We start from the raw sequence: 13,755 nt of genomic DNA, 5'->3' as shown, positions 1-13,755 counted from the left end.
TGACTGTATTTTCCCATAGAAAAATAAAGGTACCTTCTAAACTCAAGGTGGTAGTGGCTTCACCTTGCACAACCTTAGCTTAATATAATGTACTAGCAGTAGTATAATGTAAAGAAATACCCAGGGTCTTATGGGATTGCAGGCTGAGAGGCAGTGGCATAGGGTGACAGAGAGATACTGGGAGGCATACAAGCAGATTGACCCTGAAGAACAAAATCAACAAAACACGTTTCAATAACCTCTGTAGCCCTTTGAATGAAAATGGTCTAGACCCTTTTTGTTTCTCTTGTTTTCCTTTGGCGTTCCATCATCAAACCATGTATCTGATAGTCACTTTGTGTACAATTGTCTGAGTTAGATTTTGCATTGTGGGGTAATTACTGGAGGAAAATTGAGGAAAAAGGGCATGTGCCCCTGAGCTTTTATTCCACTGCAAACATAGCTGGGTAGCGTACCTACTGTGGTAGTCTCTTCTGCTTGAGCTACAAAGGAAGTAAAAACCACAGAGAAAACAGAGAAAGCTTCTTCCACAGCAAAAAAATCTCATCTCCCCTGCTGTTTTGCCGACTTTTTTTCTCTCCCTTGTGCCACAGCCCACACAAACAGAGATATTCTCACTAATGATCATATTAAAGCAATAATCGAAGTCTCCACCGACTGACTCATGTGCCAAGTCTTCCTGTGCTCCAATTTAGTGTATTGCACATCATTTGAAGTATTAATAGCCAAAAATCATGGAATTGTTAACACATTAAGAATCAGTTTGATAATAGTTTTAGGAAGTACTTCTAATATTTCTAGTACTTGAAAATTTTTATCAGAAGAATTGTTTTTCAACATTGGAAAGGCTTCTAATATTTCAAGCGCTATAATTTTTTTATCAAAAGAATTGTTTTCTTTGTTTCTCCAATTCTAGTTGTGTCATCCTGCAGAGTCCTGTGGCAGGGGGCTTTACCGTAGTTCTGACTCGATCGACCGAGCTTACTCTTTTCTAGGAGGGAGTTTCTTAGGCAGCTTGATTAGTATCACATCCTTTAACTTTTTCAATCACTCCCATAACTTGCTTAGGCATGGGCTTTTTTGTAGCGGGCTCATCCTCCTCCTTAAGGGCCATCTAAGACTCTTTAAGTATGTTGCTTTCCTTTTTTCTGCACCCTTTCCCTGAGCTACGTGGAAGAAAGAAGGGGAGTCTTACATACCTTTGCTTATAGCTGGGATCATGTATAATGTACCTTCTTCCAAGATAGTCATCGACTGTAAGAAGGGTAGTAGCTTTGCCATGACCTTGCTGAGGAAATACATCCCCAGCTACTTAGAAGTCATCCATTCTGTCAAATCAATCCTTCCTTGCTATGTCTCATAAGTTCTTTCTTAAAATCATCTCGCATATCAATAGAGCATTTGCCTTTCTCTATGTAGGTACTTTGCCAGAGTGTGACATCATTGACCTTAGTTGACAACTCGGTGCTTTGCCTGGATCAACAACACTTGTTTATATTTTTTCAAAACAAATTCTAGGTTTCACGCCCATGATTGACCTTTGGTGGATTTCCAGTACAGGGATGCAGAATTTAGAGATGGTTTCACGAGCTTTGACCTAAAATACTATGTTTTAAAAAAACAATTCATAAAGTACCCCCATTTCCAAAATAATACACAATCTAATGTGTTTATACCACGTAAATTGTCATGTCATAAAACCATAGTTGGTAACTACGATTTTACTTTTTAAAAACAATCAAAACTGTAGTCACCAACCACGGTTTTAACTTTAAGTTTAAAACCGTAGTTAATGACTACGACTTTGACTATTTTTAAAAGCAGTCAAAGCCGTAGTCATCAATTATGACTTTAACTTCAAGTTTAAAACTAATTAGTTACAACAACACTATTTTGATATAGAAAAAATAATGTATTAAAAAAAATTTACAATCTAAACCTCCAATCAAAATAATTTTTAAAAAATTGAACATTAACATGATTTAAAATTTGAACTTAAAAATTTGGATTTAGGTTTAAATTTAAAGTTATGATCACCAACTACTATTTTGACTATTTTTTAAAAAAAATCAAAAATCATGATTACTAATTACAGTGTTGTGATGTGAATATCTATATGAATAAGACACATTACATTGAAAATTATTTTGAGAATAAAATTATTTTATGAATTTTCTGTTTTAAAGAAATCATTTTTACCCAAAACTCCCATTAGTACCCAATAAGAAACATTTTTCTTATTATCAATGAATTTACAAAAATATTCCAAAAGCATTTTTATCTATTTACCAAAACAATTAAACTAAATAGTGAATCGATTGGAAAAACAAATCTATTTTCTTTCTACAATTCTATATTTTAAGAAATAGAAAAACAAATTCTTTTAGGTTGGCATTTTAAGTTTAACATTTTAAGTCTTTCCATTCCATTTTGATCCCATTTTAAAAGGAGAAAAATGGAAAAAAAATTATTTTTGTTGTATTTAAGTAAATTTTCAATTATTTACCCACTTGAAGTCATATTATATTTTATACAAGTGCATAATTGCCTTTAATTTTTGCACAAAGTTACAAAATAATATAATATTCTTCATTATGAGGGTATAAAATAGTATATTTATAACTAATTATATTTATATTGAGTGTAGTGCCAAATATTTTAATAAAATTATCAAAATATATTTTTATATCAAATTAAAGACATCAATTATTTAATTTCATATATTACTATTCTTTAAATAATGAGATCAATTAAAGGTAAATATTTTTATTACACCACTTACATATTTTTAATCAATATAAAATCAAAATAATATAATATTTTATTTTAAAAAATATTAAAATTAAATATATATATATATAAAATTAAAGTTAAAGTTGTAGTTGGTGATTACGACTTTAACTGTTTTTAAAAATAAAATCGTAATTATCGACTACGGTTTTATGATGTGACAATCTATGTGGCGCGGACATATTAGATTGGATATTATTTTAAAAATATGGGTACTTTATGGATTTAAAAAAAAAAAAAAACGTAGTCTTTTGGGTCAAAGCTCTTTCGCGCTCTCGAAGTCCATGTCACAAGTTGTAGCCATGTAGGGATACTGGGTTATCCACCTTGTTCACCATTATGACGTCCGTAACCCATGTAGTAAAGAAATGCCACAGACCTAGAGCCACGTGCCAGACTGAGGGCTGAATGCCTCTGAGGTATCAACCAAACATTTCAATAACCTCCTCTCTGGCTGTTTAGAAGAAAATGGGCGTTTCTGTTTTTGGCATGTAATTGTGAAACTAAGGTCATTTTTCTCAGCCCACTTTCAGAAATGTATCAGGATTTTTGGCGGGGGCAAAACAGGAGTGCCCCACCATGGTCTGAGAAATGGCAGAGCTTGCTAGGAACCCAAGAACAATGAAGAAAACACAAGCTGAAGTTAGAAGTTGTGCAGGAAAGCAAGGTAAGGTTTTGGGAACTGGGATGTGACCTTGATCAACTTAACTACCTCAAGATGATGACTATGAAAGAGATGCTGAGGCTATATCCTTCAGTCACACAATACTTCCAACTGAAACCATGCAACATTTCAATATAAATGAGTAGCTCAGTTTATCCTAAAACACAGTTCCTTCAACTCGATGTTTTAGCAATCGGGAAAGATCCCAACATATGGGAGAACACCCAGAAGAATTTTCCTTGGAGAGGTTTTACTGATACCCCAAAGATTGAGTGAGAACATCTTAAGCCACCGTCATTGTGGGGCAGGTTGAGAGAATATGCTTCAATATATGATATACATGGAAACAGATATGAAAGGGCTAGTACTAGCTAATTTCTTAATATCTGCCTTAGGAGATGGAGAACTTAGCAGAGAAGAAAGTAGGTCTTGGAAACTGTAGAAAAGTAGTTCTTAAACCTTGTGCCCATATAAAGGTTTAAATACAAATAATATTAAATTGAGCGTCATCTCATAAAGAATTAGTTCTTAAGCCTATAGTATGATAAAATGAGTTAAAAAAAATATATATATATATATTAAAAAGGCGCCTTACTTTCTGCAGAGAAAAAAGGGCGCAAAACAAAAGTTGCATCTTCAGCAGCCGGGTCACCTGATCACTCAAGGAACTTGTTGATCCACGGTTGGGTCCTTGGCCATCTAGGAATGTCACACCACTCAAAAGATCGTATGCTTAATTGATGGATCAATGGACTTAATTTTTAGGCAAAACATGCAATTTCAGCCCATATAAGTAATTGTTGAGAATCCTGTCTAGTTTCAGCCGGTTATTCTCAGATCAGCAAATGCTTCTTGTCCAATGTTGTCCTTGTGTTGATAGGAAGTGGGGTATCTAAACTCACACACAATGCAAGCCAAGTCCCAGTCTCATTGTCTCAGGAGTCTCACCTTCTACTCTAACTCAGCGCCATTTCGGATGACATTGCCTGACAAGTCTTTCAGATAAAATGGACAGGACTCAGCTCATAGGTACATCATTTAAAAAAACGTATTTAAATAAAAATATAAAATATTTAAAAAAAAATAGTTTTACAAAAATTACAAGCATTGTAACAATGTTGCAGGCTGATCATTTATTAATTTGCAAGAAATGCCCTTATGCGATGATTATCAAAACCCATGGCCAGAAAAATTTACATGCCTCAGTCAGTGTGCCTGGGGGAAGGAATGATTATGAAGACAGACCATACCGGTCCATGAGTTCTCCTTACCTAAGAATCTATGTATGCATGGAAATAAGAGAACTGAAAAGCGGAACTTAAGCAGGTAGTGAATCCTTTCTTACTCAATAGCAAGAGAATATAAAGCGGGTTGGGACGGAAGCAATAAGCCCCATAAAGTAAAGATTTACTTTGCCTGGTGGCCAAACAAGATCACTAAAGTTTTTCTATTAAGGGAGCCTGGAAGAATGAAGATGCTATGAACTACCATTTCTTGACTGTTCTGATGTCAAACAGCATAAATACACAAGGAAGAAAAGAGAGAGAGAGAGAGAGAGAGTATACTCAGAGAAGAGGTTCGGAAAGCTCCATTTCATTTGAATTCTGTTGGTTTGTGTCAGGCTGGTGTAAACCTACAAAGTTCAGCCCGAGCCATTCCCAAGGCCAGCATACATATCTTGGCCCATTTCGACTCCTCCTTGAGTCTTCCCTGGTATCAGACTCCTCAAGCTGATGAGTCAGCTCCTCCACCCTATCCCTTAACCTAGATGCCCGCAAGTCTGCCAATCTCAATGATTTCTCAGCAGCATCTCTAGCTTCCATGGCAGCAGCTGCTGTCTCTTCTTTGAATTTGAGCTTTTTCTCCGACTCCATCACAGCTTGCTTTGCCTCTTTGAGTTCCTGACGAATCGCTGATAACTACAGGTAATTGCATCCGCAGACTATTATGGTTAAAAAGAATTTTAACACAATCAAAACCAAGGTAGATGCACAGTAATTAAGGGAGAGAGTAGTAGGAATGGTAATCATCAATACAACGGAATATAAACAAGTACATTGGATTAGTAGTTGAGGTAAAATATCAAGCTGTCATGGGTACCATAATAAGCACAGTAATCAGTGCCATAATGCCATAATGCCACCTGACTCTAAGACAACTGTGTCACATTGTTTAAATGAAAGTAAAAATAAAAAATAAGAATCAATTTTATTTATTTTTTCATTCTATTAACAACCAAATGGAGGCTAAATCAACTTACCCTAAAATGGAAACCTAGAACATTAGATGTATATATCCATGCATGTATGTATTTAAGCATGAAGGTAAGTAACTTAAAAACAGCAATCTAGAACAGTGCATGGATGTACCTAAACTCTACTTTCTAACATAATGAATCCATCCTAATTATATGTTCAGAACCAAATCAAATAACAGCATCCCATGCCCAATGAAGTTTAGTTTACCTTTTCCTTGGTGATTTCATATACTCAATTGGGAGTCAAACCTTGCAAGAGATGTATTTCAATCCTTGGCACTGTTTTCACATTGCCTATTTTTCTTATAATGAACGCCCAGGGAAAAGGGCATTTATCATAGGCAAACTAACCATAGAAAACAAGGACTTCTCACGTGCAAATTAGTTTTTAGTCAATTCCTGCAGTTAAAAATTAGAACTATGCCTTGAACAGAATGACTCCACAGTTCATGTCAGTCCTGATTAACATGGTGCCTGTGATTAGTAAATGCAAAATTGCATGAACAGTATATGCAGCAGATATATGCCTCCAAAAACATATTATATATTAATAGCAACCATTAGAAGTCATTTTATAAAAAATTTCCTAAATGCCAAACTTAAAACTACATTTACATCATGTATTTTTTTCACACTTCAAAATTACCAATCAAATTCCATGCAAAAAAAAAGGTCCAGAATGTTTTCTGTCCAACTTTGTGAGCATACCTGAGACACAAATTCTTGTTCGACAGCTCTGCCTGCTGCAGCTTCTTGTTCTGCTGCCACTTTCCATCTTGTAATTTCTTCTTCAGCAGCAGCAATATCCATCATAAGCCCTTCAACCTGTAACATAAATAAATCTAGTCAGTTTTCAATCTTAACAATAATGCATACATAATTACACATCTAACTGGACTAGTTCATGAATAGTGAGGGCTATAGAACACTTTTTATCTCTTCAGAGATTTATTTAACAATCCAACAACAGTGACTGGAATGACTTAAAAATTCTTAGCTAACAGACCTGTCAATTGGAAAATTTTGAAAAGATAAAAATAAAAATAAAACTTACACTTTCATTTGCCACTCTTTCCTTCTCTTCAAGTTCCTCTATGCGACGCTGCCTATGGTTGAGCTCCTTAGCTTGAGCCTCCATATGCTCTTTAAGTAAACTTGACTCTGCCCTTAATCCAGCAAAGCAGTACATGTAACATAAGAATGCCTGATCAATCCATGTCCAATAACATTGGCAGGGTACACCATGGAACTGCCAACAGATTCTTACTAAATCCAGTTGCAGCCACCTCCTCTTTCTCTTCTCTCTTTCACAGAAAAAATCACAACAGAAAACAAGCAAAAGGGAATGGAGGACAAACAGATGGAATGCAGCAGAAGAAACAATAGAAATGAAATGAGCTGTCTGAATCATAATTCAAAGAGAGTTTAAGGTGTTAGAGTGCATGGTTTACATTGTGGATTCAAATCCTACAAGCTTAAGCTTTTAGGAAAATTGATAGTTCAACATGGTATCAAAACCTTGTTTTGTAGGTCAAGTGTTCAGACCTCACCACCGTATGTTTATTTAACCAATTTATTAAGCCCACATAAATGGAGGCTACATGTGTGAGGATGGGTGTTAGAGTACATGACATACATTATGGACCCAAATCCTACAAGCTTAATCTTTTAGAAAAATTGATAGTTCAACATAAGGGAATAAAATAAGCATATCTGTTTGTTTGCAGTTAAGTGAGCTCTAGAAAGATAATTAAGTACCTTAATTCATCTACTGAATGCTGCAGTTCAATGATCTCAAGCTGAGATGCCTTAACAATATGCTCCAAAGCACCAGTCTGTACAAAAAAGTATAGATAAGCACAGTAAAAAGGGGATTTTGAAACACGTATCCAGGATAAGTGCTTACCATATTGTATAGTTCATCCTCCTCTGTTTCCAAAACACCAGCTTTATCATGAGACGCCATAACCTTCCCATCCTCAAGAAGATTGCTAAATTTGAATTCTATCCCAGCCTCTCTTAAACCATTTTCTGCAACTTGAAACAACTCTTTCATTTTGGATGATGGATCTAATGCCATCCTTCTTGACAAAGCACTTCTCAGGAAAGATCCGATTTGTTCTTTCTCCTTAACTAATCGGGTCACCGTTTCATTTAAACTCTTTGCTTCACGACTCTGATCCTCCATTAAATTCCTTATTTTTTCTCCAACAATTCTGGTTAACTCATAAATAGATTCCATGCCTGCTAAAGAAGCACGGATGTTCTCCTCCATGTCCGTTGCTTGTGGAAGAAACAAAGACTCAGAGACCTCTGACTGATCCAATTTATTGTCATCAACAATCCTGATGACATCATAAATTCGGTCATGAATTTTGGATACCAAATTTAACTGGTCAAACAATAGATGCCTCTGTGACTCCATTATTGATTCCAAATTCCCCAACTTAAGATCATACTCACTGACTATTTGTTTAAGTTCAGACATTTCATTTTCTGCCAGTTGAATCTTCTCTGACATCTCTCTTTCCATATCTGATATCTTTGCATCCTTCTCAGCCATAGATTTCTCCACATTCTCAACAACAGAAGTTTTCTTCGAAACTTCTTCTCTCAGCCCACTAATGGTTGCTTCAAGCTGAGACACTTCAATAGCAATCTCATAATTTCTATGCTCCATCTGTTCACGAGCATCATTCCTGGACTTAGTTGTTGCATCCATCTGTCTAACAAGTTCTTCAACTATTTCATTTGTCCTCTTAATAACTCCATAAGCAATGGCAGGCAATCCAGTGTACTTCTGAGACCTTGGCAATCCCCCTGCTGTGAAATTCTTGAAATTACTCACCTTTCCTGAAATCTTCTCAATTCCAGTCACAAGCATTTGTGCTGAAGTTTCAATCTCAGATCGCGAGGCTTCCCTTGCCTTCACCGCCTCATCCAATTGCTTAGCAATCTCATCCCTCTGCTTCAGAACCTCATCTTTCAATTTGATTGCTTCCGCCAATTCCCCCGAAACTTTATCATTTGATCTCAAAACTTCTTCCTTTTCACGCAATGCCTCATCCCGTTGCCTCGTGCTCTCATCTCGCTTCTTAATTGCCTCATGAGCAAGACTCTTTAACCGATTAAAGGCCACTAGCAATTCCGATTTCGAATTCTCCGCTGCCTCCCGAGCTTGCCGCTCTCGATCCACCTCGGCAAGAAGCTCTCGAAATCTCTCCACGGATACATCCTCCTGAGACGGATTCTTGATGACGATCGGCACAGGCACCGGATCGTCACCTTCCACATCGCTCAACACGGCATCGGCGTCTTCCTCACCGGCGCTCGTCATTTCTCACCACCAATCACTACTACCAAGAGATTAAGCACACCTCCATTTCGCGGTCCACCATTGGTAATTTCACAATTGAAAACAAGAAAAACCAAACCTAATCGTTCTGATAATTAATTTTGATCTCTATCCTCTTCTCTTATTATAGAAAATATAAAAAAAAAAACAAAACCCTAGAATTCAAAAATAGTGATTACTTGCAATCGAGTAAAGAAAATAGAAAGATGATTGGGAAGTCGAAGCTAGAAGTATGATTTAGTGATAATTGAAACGGCCTAAAACATGAAATTTGATAAAAATAATTGCTGCTTCTTGCGAGAGAAAACGGCGAACAAGATCGTACCTTGAGAAAGACAACAGAGGAGAGGAGCGATAGCTACCAACCAGTCTCTCTGTTTCTCCCGTCGTTCTTGAGTTTTTAAAAATATAAAAAATAAATCACAAAAATTGATGTTACGATCGTCTGCGACGTGGTGGATTGTTGGTTGGTAATCTAAATGGACGGCGGTGATGAGGTTGCCGGGGCTGTGAAGAGAAGTGGACAGCCCGGCTGAGGATTGATTGATTGGGATGTTTAGAGTGTGGAGTACGGGACACGCAGACGGACCGTGCATCCACCGTTTTCCTGAAGCCATCCTCACCGTCGATTTGGTAGACCCACTTCTAATGATAATTTTTGGAAATTACATCAACAATTACGAGGCAGATTATGAATAAGTATCCACTTTGAGTGATAGTTGGACAATTTGAATAAGAGAATTTTTTATGGCAACAATATTTCGTACCGTATGAATCGTATATAGTCTATTGCGAACCTAAAAGGATGTTTTAAAACGTGTCCATATGATTAAAAAAAAGTTCATAATTAAGAATTTTATTTTTTATTTGACATGAGACATCATATCTTATTTGTAATTTTTTGACTTAAATTAAAAATAATAAAATATTTTTTTGAAATTGATGGATAGGGTTTGTTTGGTACTTTAAATTTCTATATTATATCATTAATTTGTAAGGAGAATGGAGTTTTATAACTTTATGAATAACTTTATCAATAAGTTATGTAATAACATACTAAAATTGTGGGCATGTCCATTTAAGGCTCAATCAAACATCGTTGCTTCTTCACTTCTTAAATACACAGACCCACGGATAATCATGACTTTAAGCCTGTTTAATAGTAATTTTAAGAAGTGTTTCCAAACATTTTAATACTTTAAAATTTAAATCATTTAAGTATTAAAAATACTAGAAACGTTTTTAAAATCCTTTTTATATAAAGACATACTACTGTCATTATGTTTCATGTACATATAAACCTATATAGAAAATTAAATAAAAATAATTTAATTTAATTTTTCTTTTTAATACATATAAAAATATTTATTTATTTTTATAAATATAAAAATTATATTTGATTTAAATAATCAAAATAGGATGGAGATGATTTGGGCTAAACTCAGGTTATCTATTTAAATAATAAAAATGGTGGTATTTTACTTCAAGAGACAACTTTAATAGTAAAAAAAATAATATTTAATAAATTAGAAGTACAATTCATTAGTAATAATTGAATATTCACTCTAATAATAAAAAGAATTACAATATATAAAAACCTAAAAATTAAAAATAATATATAAAATTAAGGAAAATTATAAAAACTACTATTATGATTTTAATCATATTTTTATTAAAATTATTAATTATTTTCTTTTTCTTCACAATATTTATGAAAGGGTATAAGAAACATCAATCAATCATTAGTCTATCTTCTGTCGAGGCAAGGAGACAAGTTTTTCCTTCACACTCGAAAATGCCATTACATTTTCTATATGATAATTGAAGGAATAATGAATGCTAACTCAAGCATAGGCTCAAAATTTGGTTCATCAACCAGAACCATTAATGTGAATTGAAGCTTTCTCAAGGTGTTCAAGCTCTTATACTTTCCTTTACTTTAAGGTTATGTGATCATGGCGATAAACGACTTACTAGAAATACAATCGGATGAAGTGACTTCGACTATTGTTGAACTTGCTAAAATCATTGAATAAAAGGTCTTACAAATTGCTTCTCTTTGAATACACTACAAAAGCAAAATATCGGTTACTTGAGTGCAAAACAAGACCAACTTACCTTAATGCACCATGCTACTACCGCAGCTCTTATAGGTGCCAACACTTCTTAAAGTATTTTGTTTGTTAATATTTTAAGTTATTTAATATATTCTTAAATAATTAATAAAATATCAACTTTAAACTTAGGATAAATATTAAATTTTATATATATTAAATATTTTATTATGTAAAAGAATTTTTTATATATATATTTGAAATTAATTATTCACCATTTAATATTATGATAAATGAGTTATTAAAAAATATAGATGTAACAATATGAATTCATAAGAAATGGTTCTCAAACGTTGTACCTGGGATAGGGCTAGAGGAAGATGAAAAAGCTTAATTGTAGACCCCTTTTGCAGACGAAGGACTATTGGTTTATTTATTTATTTATTTTTATTGCTTTTATTAGTAGCATTTCATGGATATTTTCTTACCGGGAGGAGCTGGATAGCATGTTGTTGAAGTAGGGGACGGCTTCCACAGGTGAGCTGCATGCATGAGACATGTGGCAAGGATGTGACCACCTTGCCATGGTGGTGGTTGAAGCAATGGAGCTGGTGGAGGATCGCTGGAACAGGGAGCTTCAGAGAGGATGATGAGCTAGGCAATGTCTTCGGGCTAGAGGAGCTCTATAAAAGGGGGGGGGGGGGGATGGCTTTCAGCACAGGATTTTAGCCAGAGAGGAGCAGGGGGAGGGGGGAGACTTTTTGGGGTGAGCTAGCTGTAGAGAGTGTCTGGGAACAGCTAGAGAAGAGCTCGTTTGAAGAGTTTTGATCCGTGATATCAGTGGAGTGTTCTTATGTCGTTGCTGAGTTTGAAACCTTTTCCAGCATGTAATTGATCCCCATAAGATTCCATCTGGGTCTTGCTCAGAATCCATTCATGGAAGCTTCCTCACCCATCTCAATGCAACAAACTCCTCAACAAGACCAGCCGGAAGCGTCCTCCAGGCCTTTCAGGAAAAGCTTTGTGACCTCGTTGATGGAGGCCGCTACCCTTCGCTCTCCTTCCTTCAAGGAGGACACCTACTTCGTGTCCCGCCTCAAGTCTTCAGAGAAGGCACTGCAGGAGTTCAAAGACAAGCTCGTGGCCTCTCATGGGTCCGACTCCATGTGAGGCATTCCTCTCTTGGGTGGAGACGAGAGAGCCGATGTCATACTATTGAAGTTTCCGCGAGCCAGAGACTTCAGGGTCGCCGACTCCTTTCACATGCTGGAGAAGTGCTTGGCTTGGAGAAAAGAGTTCAGAGCGGATGACGTCGCTGAGGAGGACCTGGGGTTTAAGGAGCTCGAAGGTGTCGTGGCTTACATGCACGGGTACGACAGAGAAGAACACCCAGTTTGCTACAACGCCTATGGGGTTTTCAAAGACAAGGATATGTACGAGGGAATCTTCGGGGACGAAGAGAAGCTCAAGAAGTTCCTGAGGTGGAGAGTTCAAGTACTAGTCCTCGAGAGAGGCATCAAACTTCTGCATTTCAAGCCCGGTGGTGTTAACTCCATCATTCAGGTGACTGATCTCAAAGACATGCCCAAAAGAGAGCTCAGGGTCTCTTCCAACCAGATCCTCCTCTCTTCCAAGATAATTATCCAGAAATGGTTGCCCGGAAGATTTTCATCAACGTCCCCTGGTACTTCAGCATCTTGTATTCAATGTTCAGTCCGTTCCTGACCCAACGAAGCAAGAGCAAGTTTGTGATCTCTAAGGAAGGAAATGTTGCAGAAACCCTTTACAAGTTCACAAGGCCAGAGGATGCGTCGGTGCAGTACGGCAGGCTGAGTAGACCCAGTGATTTGCAAAATGGCCCCACCAGCCCCTTTGTATCGTTCCCACTTCTGCATGCAGGCATGGCTCTCTTTCTGTTTTATTTTGAGAGACACGTGGCTTTCCTTCGCTAAGATTTCACAATTTCATATCACTCGTCTTAAGATGTAAAAATAAATTTATTAACATAAATATATTTATTTAAATTAAGTTAAAATAGAAAAATTAAAACACTTATTGCAAAGAATAAAAATATTCAAAAAATGATTTTTAAATCATACAATAATTTTTTTTAAAATAAAAAATTAGTTCTCATATGAAAATTTTAAAAATTAATTAAATTTTTAACATTATTTTTTTTAATTAAAAAATATGTTCACAACAATTCAATAATTCAATTTTATGGAGTATTCAAATATTATTTTTGAAATTCACATTACATTAAAGAATTTAAAAAAAAATTGCAGAAATACTAATGTGAAGCCAATGTGTAATTTGGAAACGTTTTTTAAAATGATTTTAAAAACAATATTTTTAAGAAGAGTTACTAAAAATTATTTTATGATGTTTTATAAAATAAAAGTTGATTTATGAATTAAAATATTCTCAACTTATTTTCTAATAAATATGTTTTTAAAAATATTTTTTTCTATTTTCCATATATATAATTATTTCTTGGAACGGATTTTAGAAAACAACTTAAAACAACTATTATTCTTGGAAAACACTTTCAATTTTTTGGTTTTAAGAATAAAAAATTATTTTTATATTTTTTAATTATCAAACATGTTTCTTATTTTTTTATTTTGAAAAACAA

General features: G+C 35.2%; 1 protein-coding gene and 1 pseudogene across 2 annotated transcripts; one reads left to right on the top strand and one right to left on the bottom strand.

Annotated features, from left to right (window-relative positions):
• Positions 1-3,891: 3,891 nt before the first annotated feature.
• LOC100266362 (uncharacterized) lies at positions 3,892-9,758 on the bottom strand. Of its 2 annotated transcripts, XM_010652422.3 has the most exons (6): positions 7,618-9,680; positions 7,470-7,546; positions 6,766-6,877; positions 6,420-6,536; positions 5,020-5,373; positions 3,892-4,449 (listed from the first exon to the last, which is right to left on the bottom strand). In XM_010652422.3, the coding sequence occupies exons 1-5, from the start codon at positions 9,046-9,048 to the stop codon at positions 5,020-5,022; spliced, it is 2,091 nt and encodes a 696-aa protein (XP_010650724.1). In that variant the 5' UTR covers positions 9,049-9,680; the 3' UTR covers positions 3,892-4,449. The 2 variants fall into 2 exon arrangements, with proteins under 2 accessions (XP_010650724.1, XP_002285440.2); XM_002285404.5 differs by lacking the exon at positions 3,892-4,449 and having other exon boundaries at positions 4,773-5,373; positions 7,618-9,758.
• A 2,225-nt stretch (positions 9,759-11,983) lies between these two features.
• Positions 11,984-13,072, top strand: LOC100262835 (patellin-6-like; annotated as a pseudogene).
• Positions 13,073-13,755: the final 683 nt, after the last annotated feature.

This window comes from Vitis vinifera, chromosome 1 (assembly GCF_030704535.1).
Source record: "Vitis vinifera cultivar Pinot Noir 40024 chromosome 1, ASM3070453v1".
Taxonomy (NCBI): Eukaryota; Viridiplantae; Streptophyta; class Magnoliopsida; order Vitales; family Vitaceae; genus Vitis; species Vitis vinifera.
This window is presented reverse-complemented; position numbering and strand designations above follow the sequence as displayed.

Excerpts from the sequence above, each read along its gene's own strand:
- LOC100266362 (XM_002285404.5), bottom strand. The coding sequence starts at position 9,048 with ATGACGAGCGCCGGTGAGGAAGACGCCGATGCCGTGTTGAGCGATGTG. Across the intron at positions 7,547-7,617 it reads AGGATGAACTATACAATATG|ACTGGTGCTTTGGAGCATAT; the intron begins GTAAGCACTTAT and ends TTTTTTGTACAG. Across the intron at positions 6,878-7,469 it reads CATTCAGTAGATGAATTAAG|GGCAGAGTCAAGTTTACTTA; the intron begins GTACTTAATTAT and ends TGCTGGATTAAG.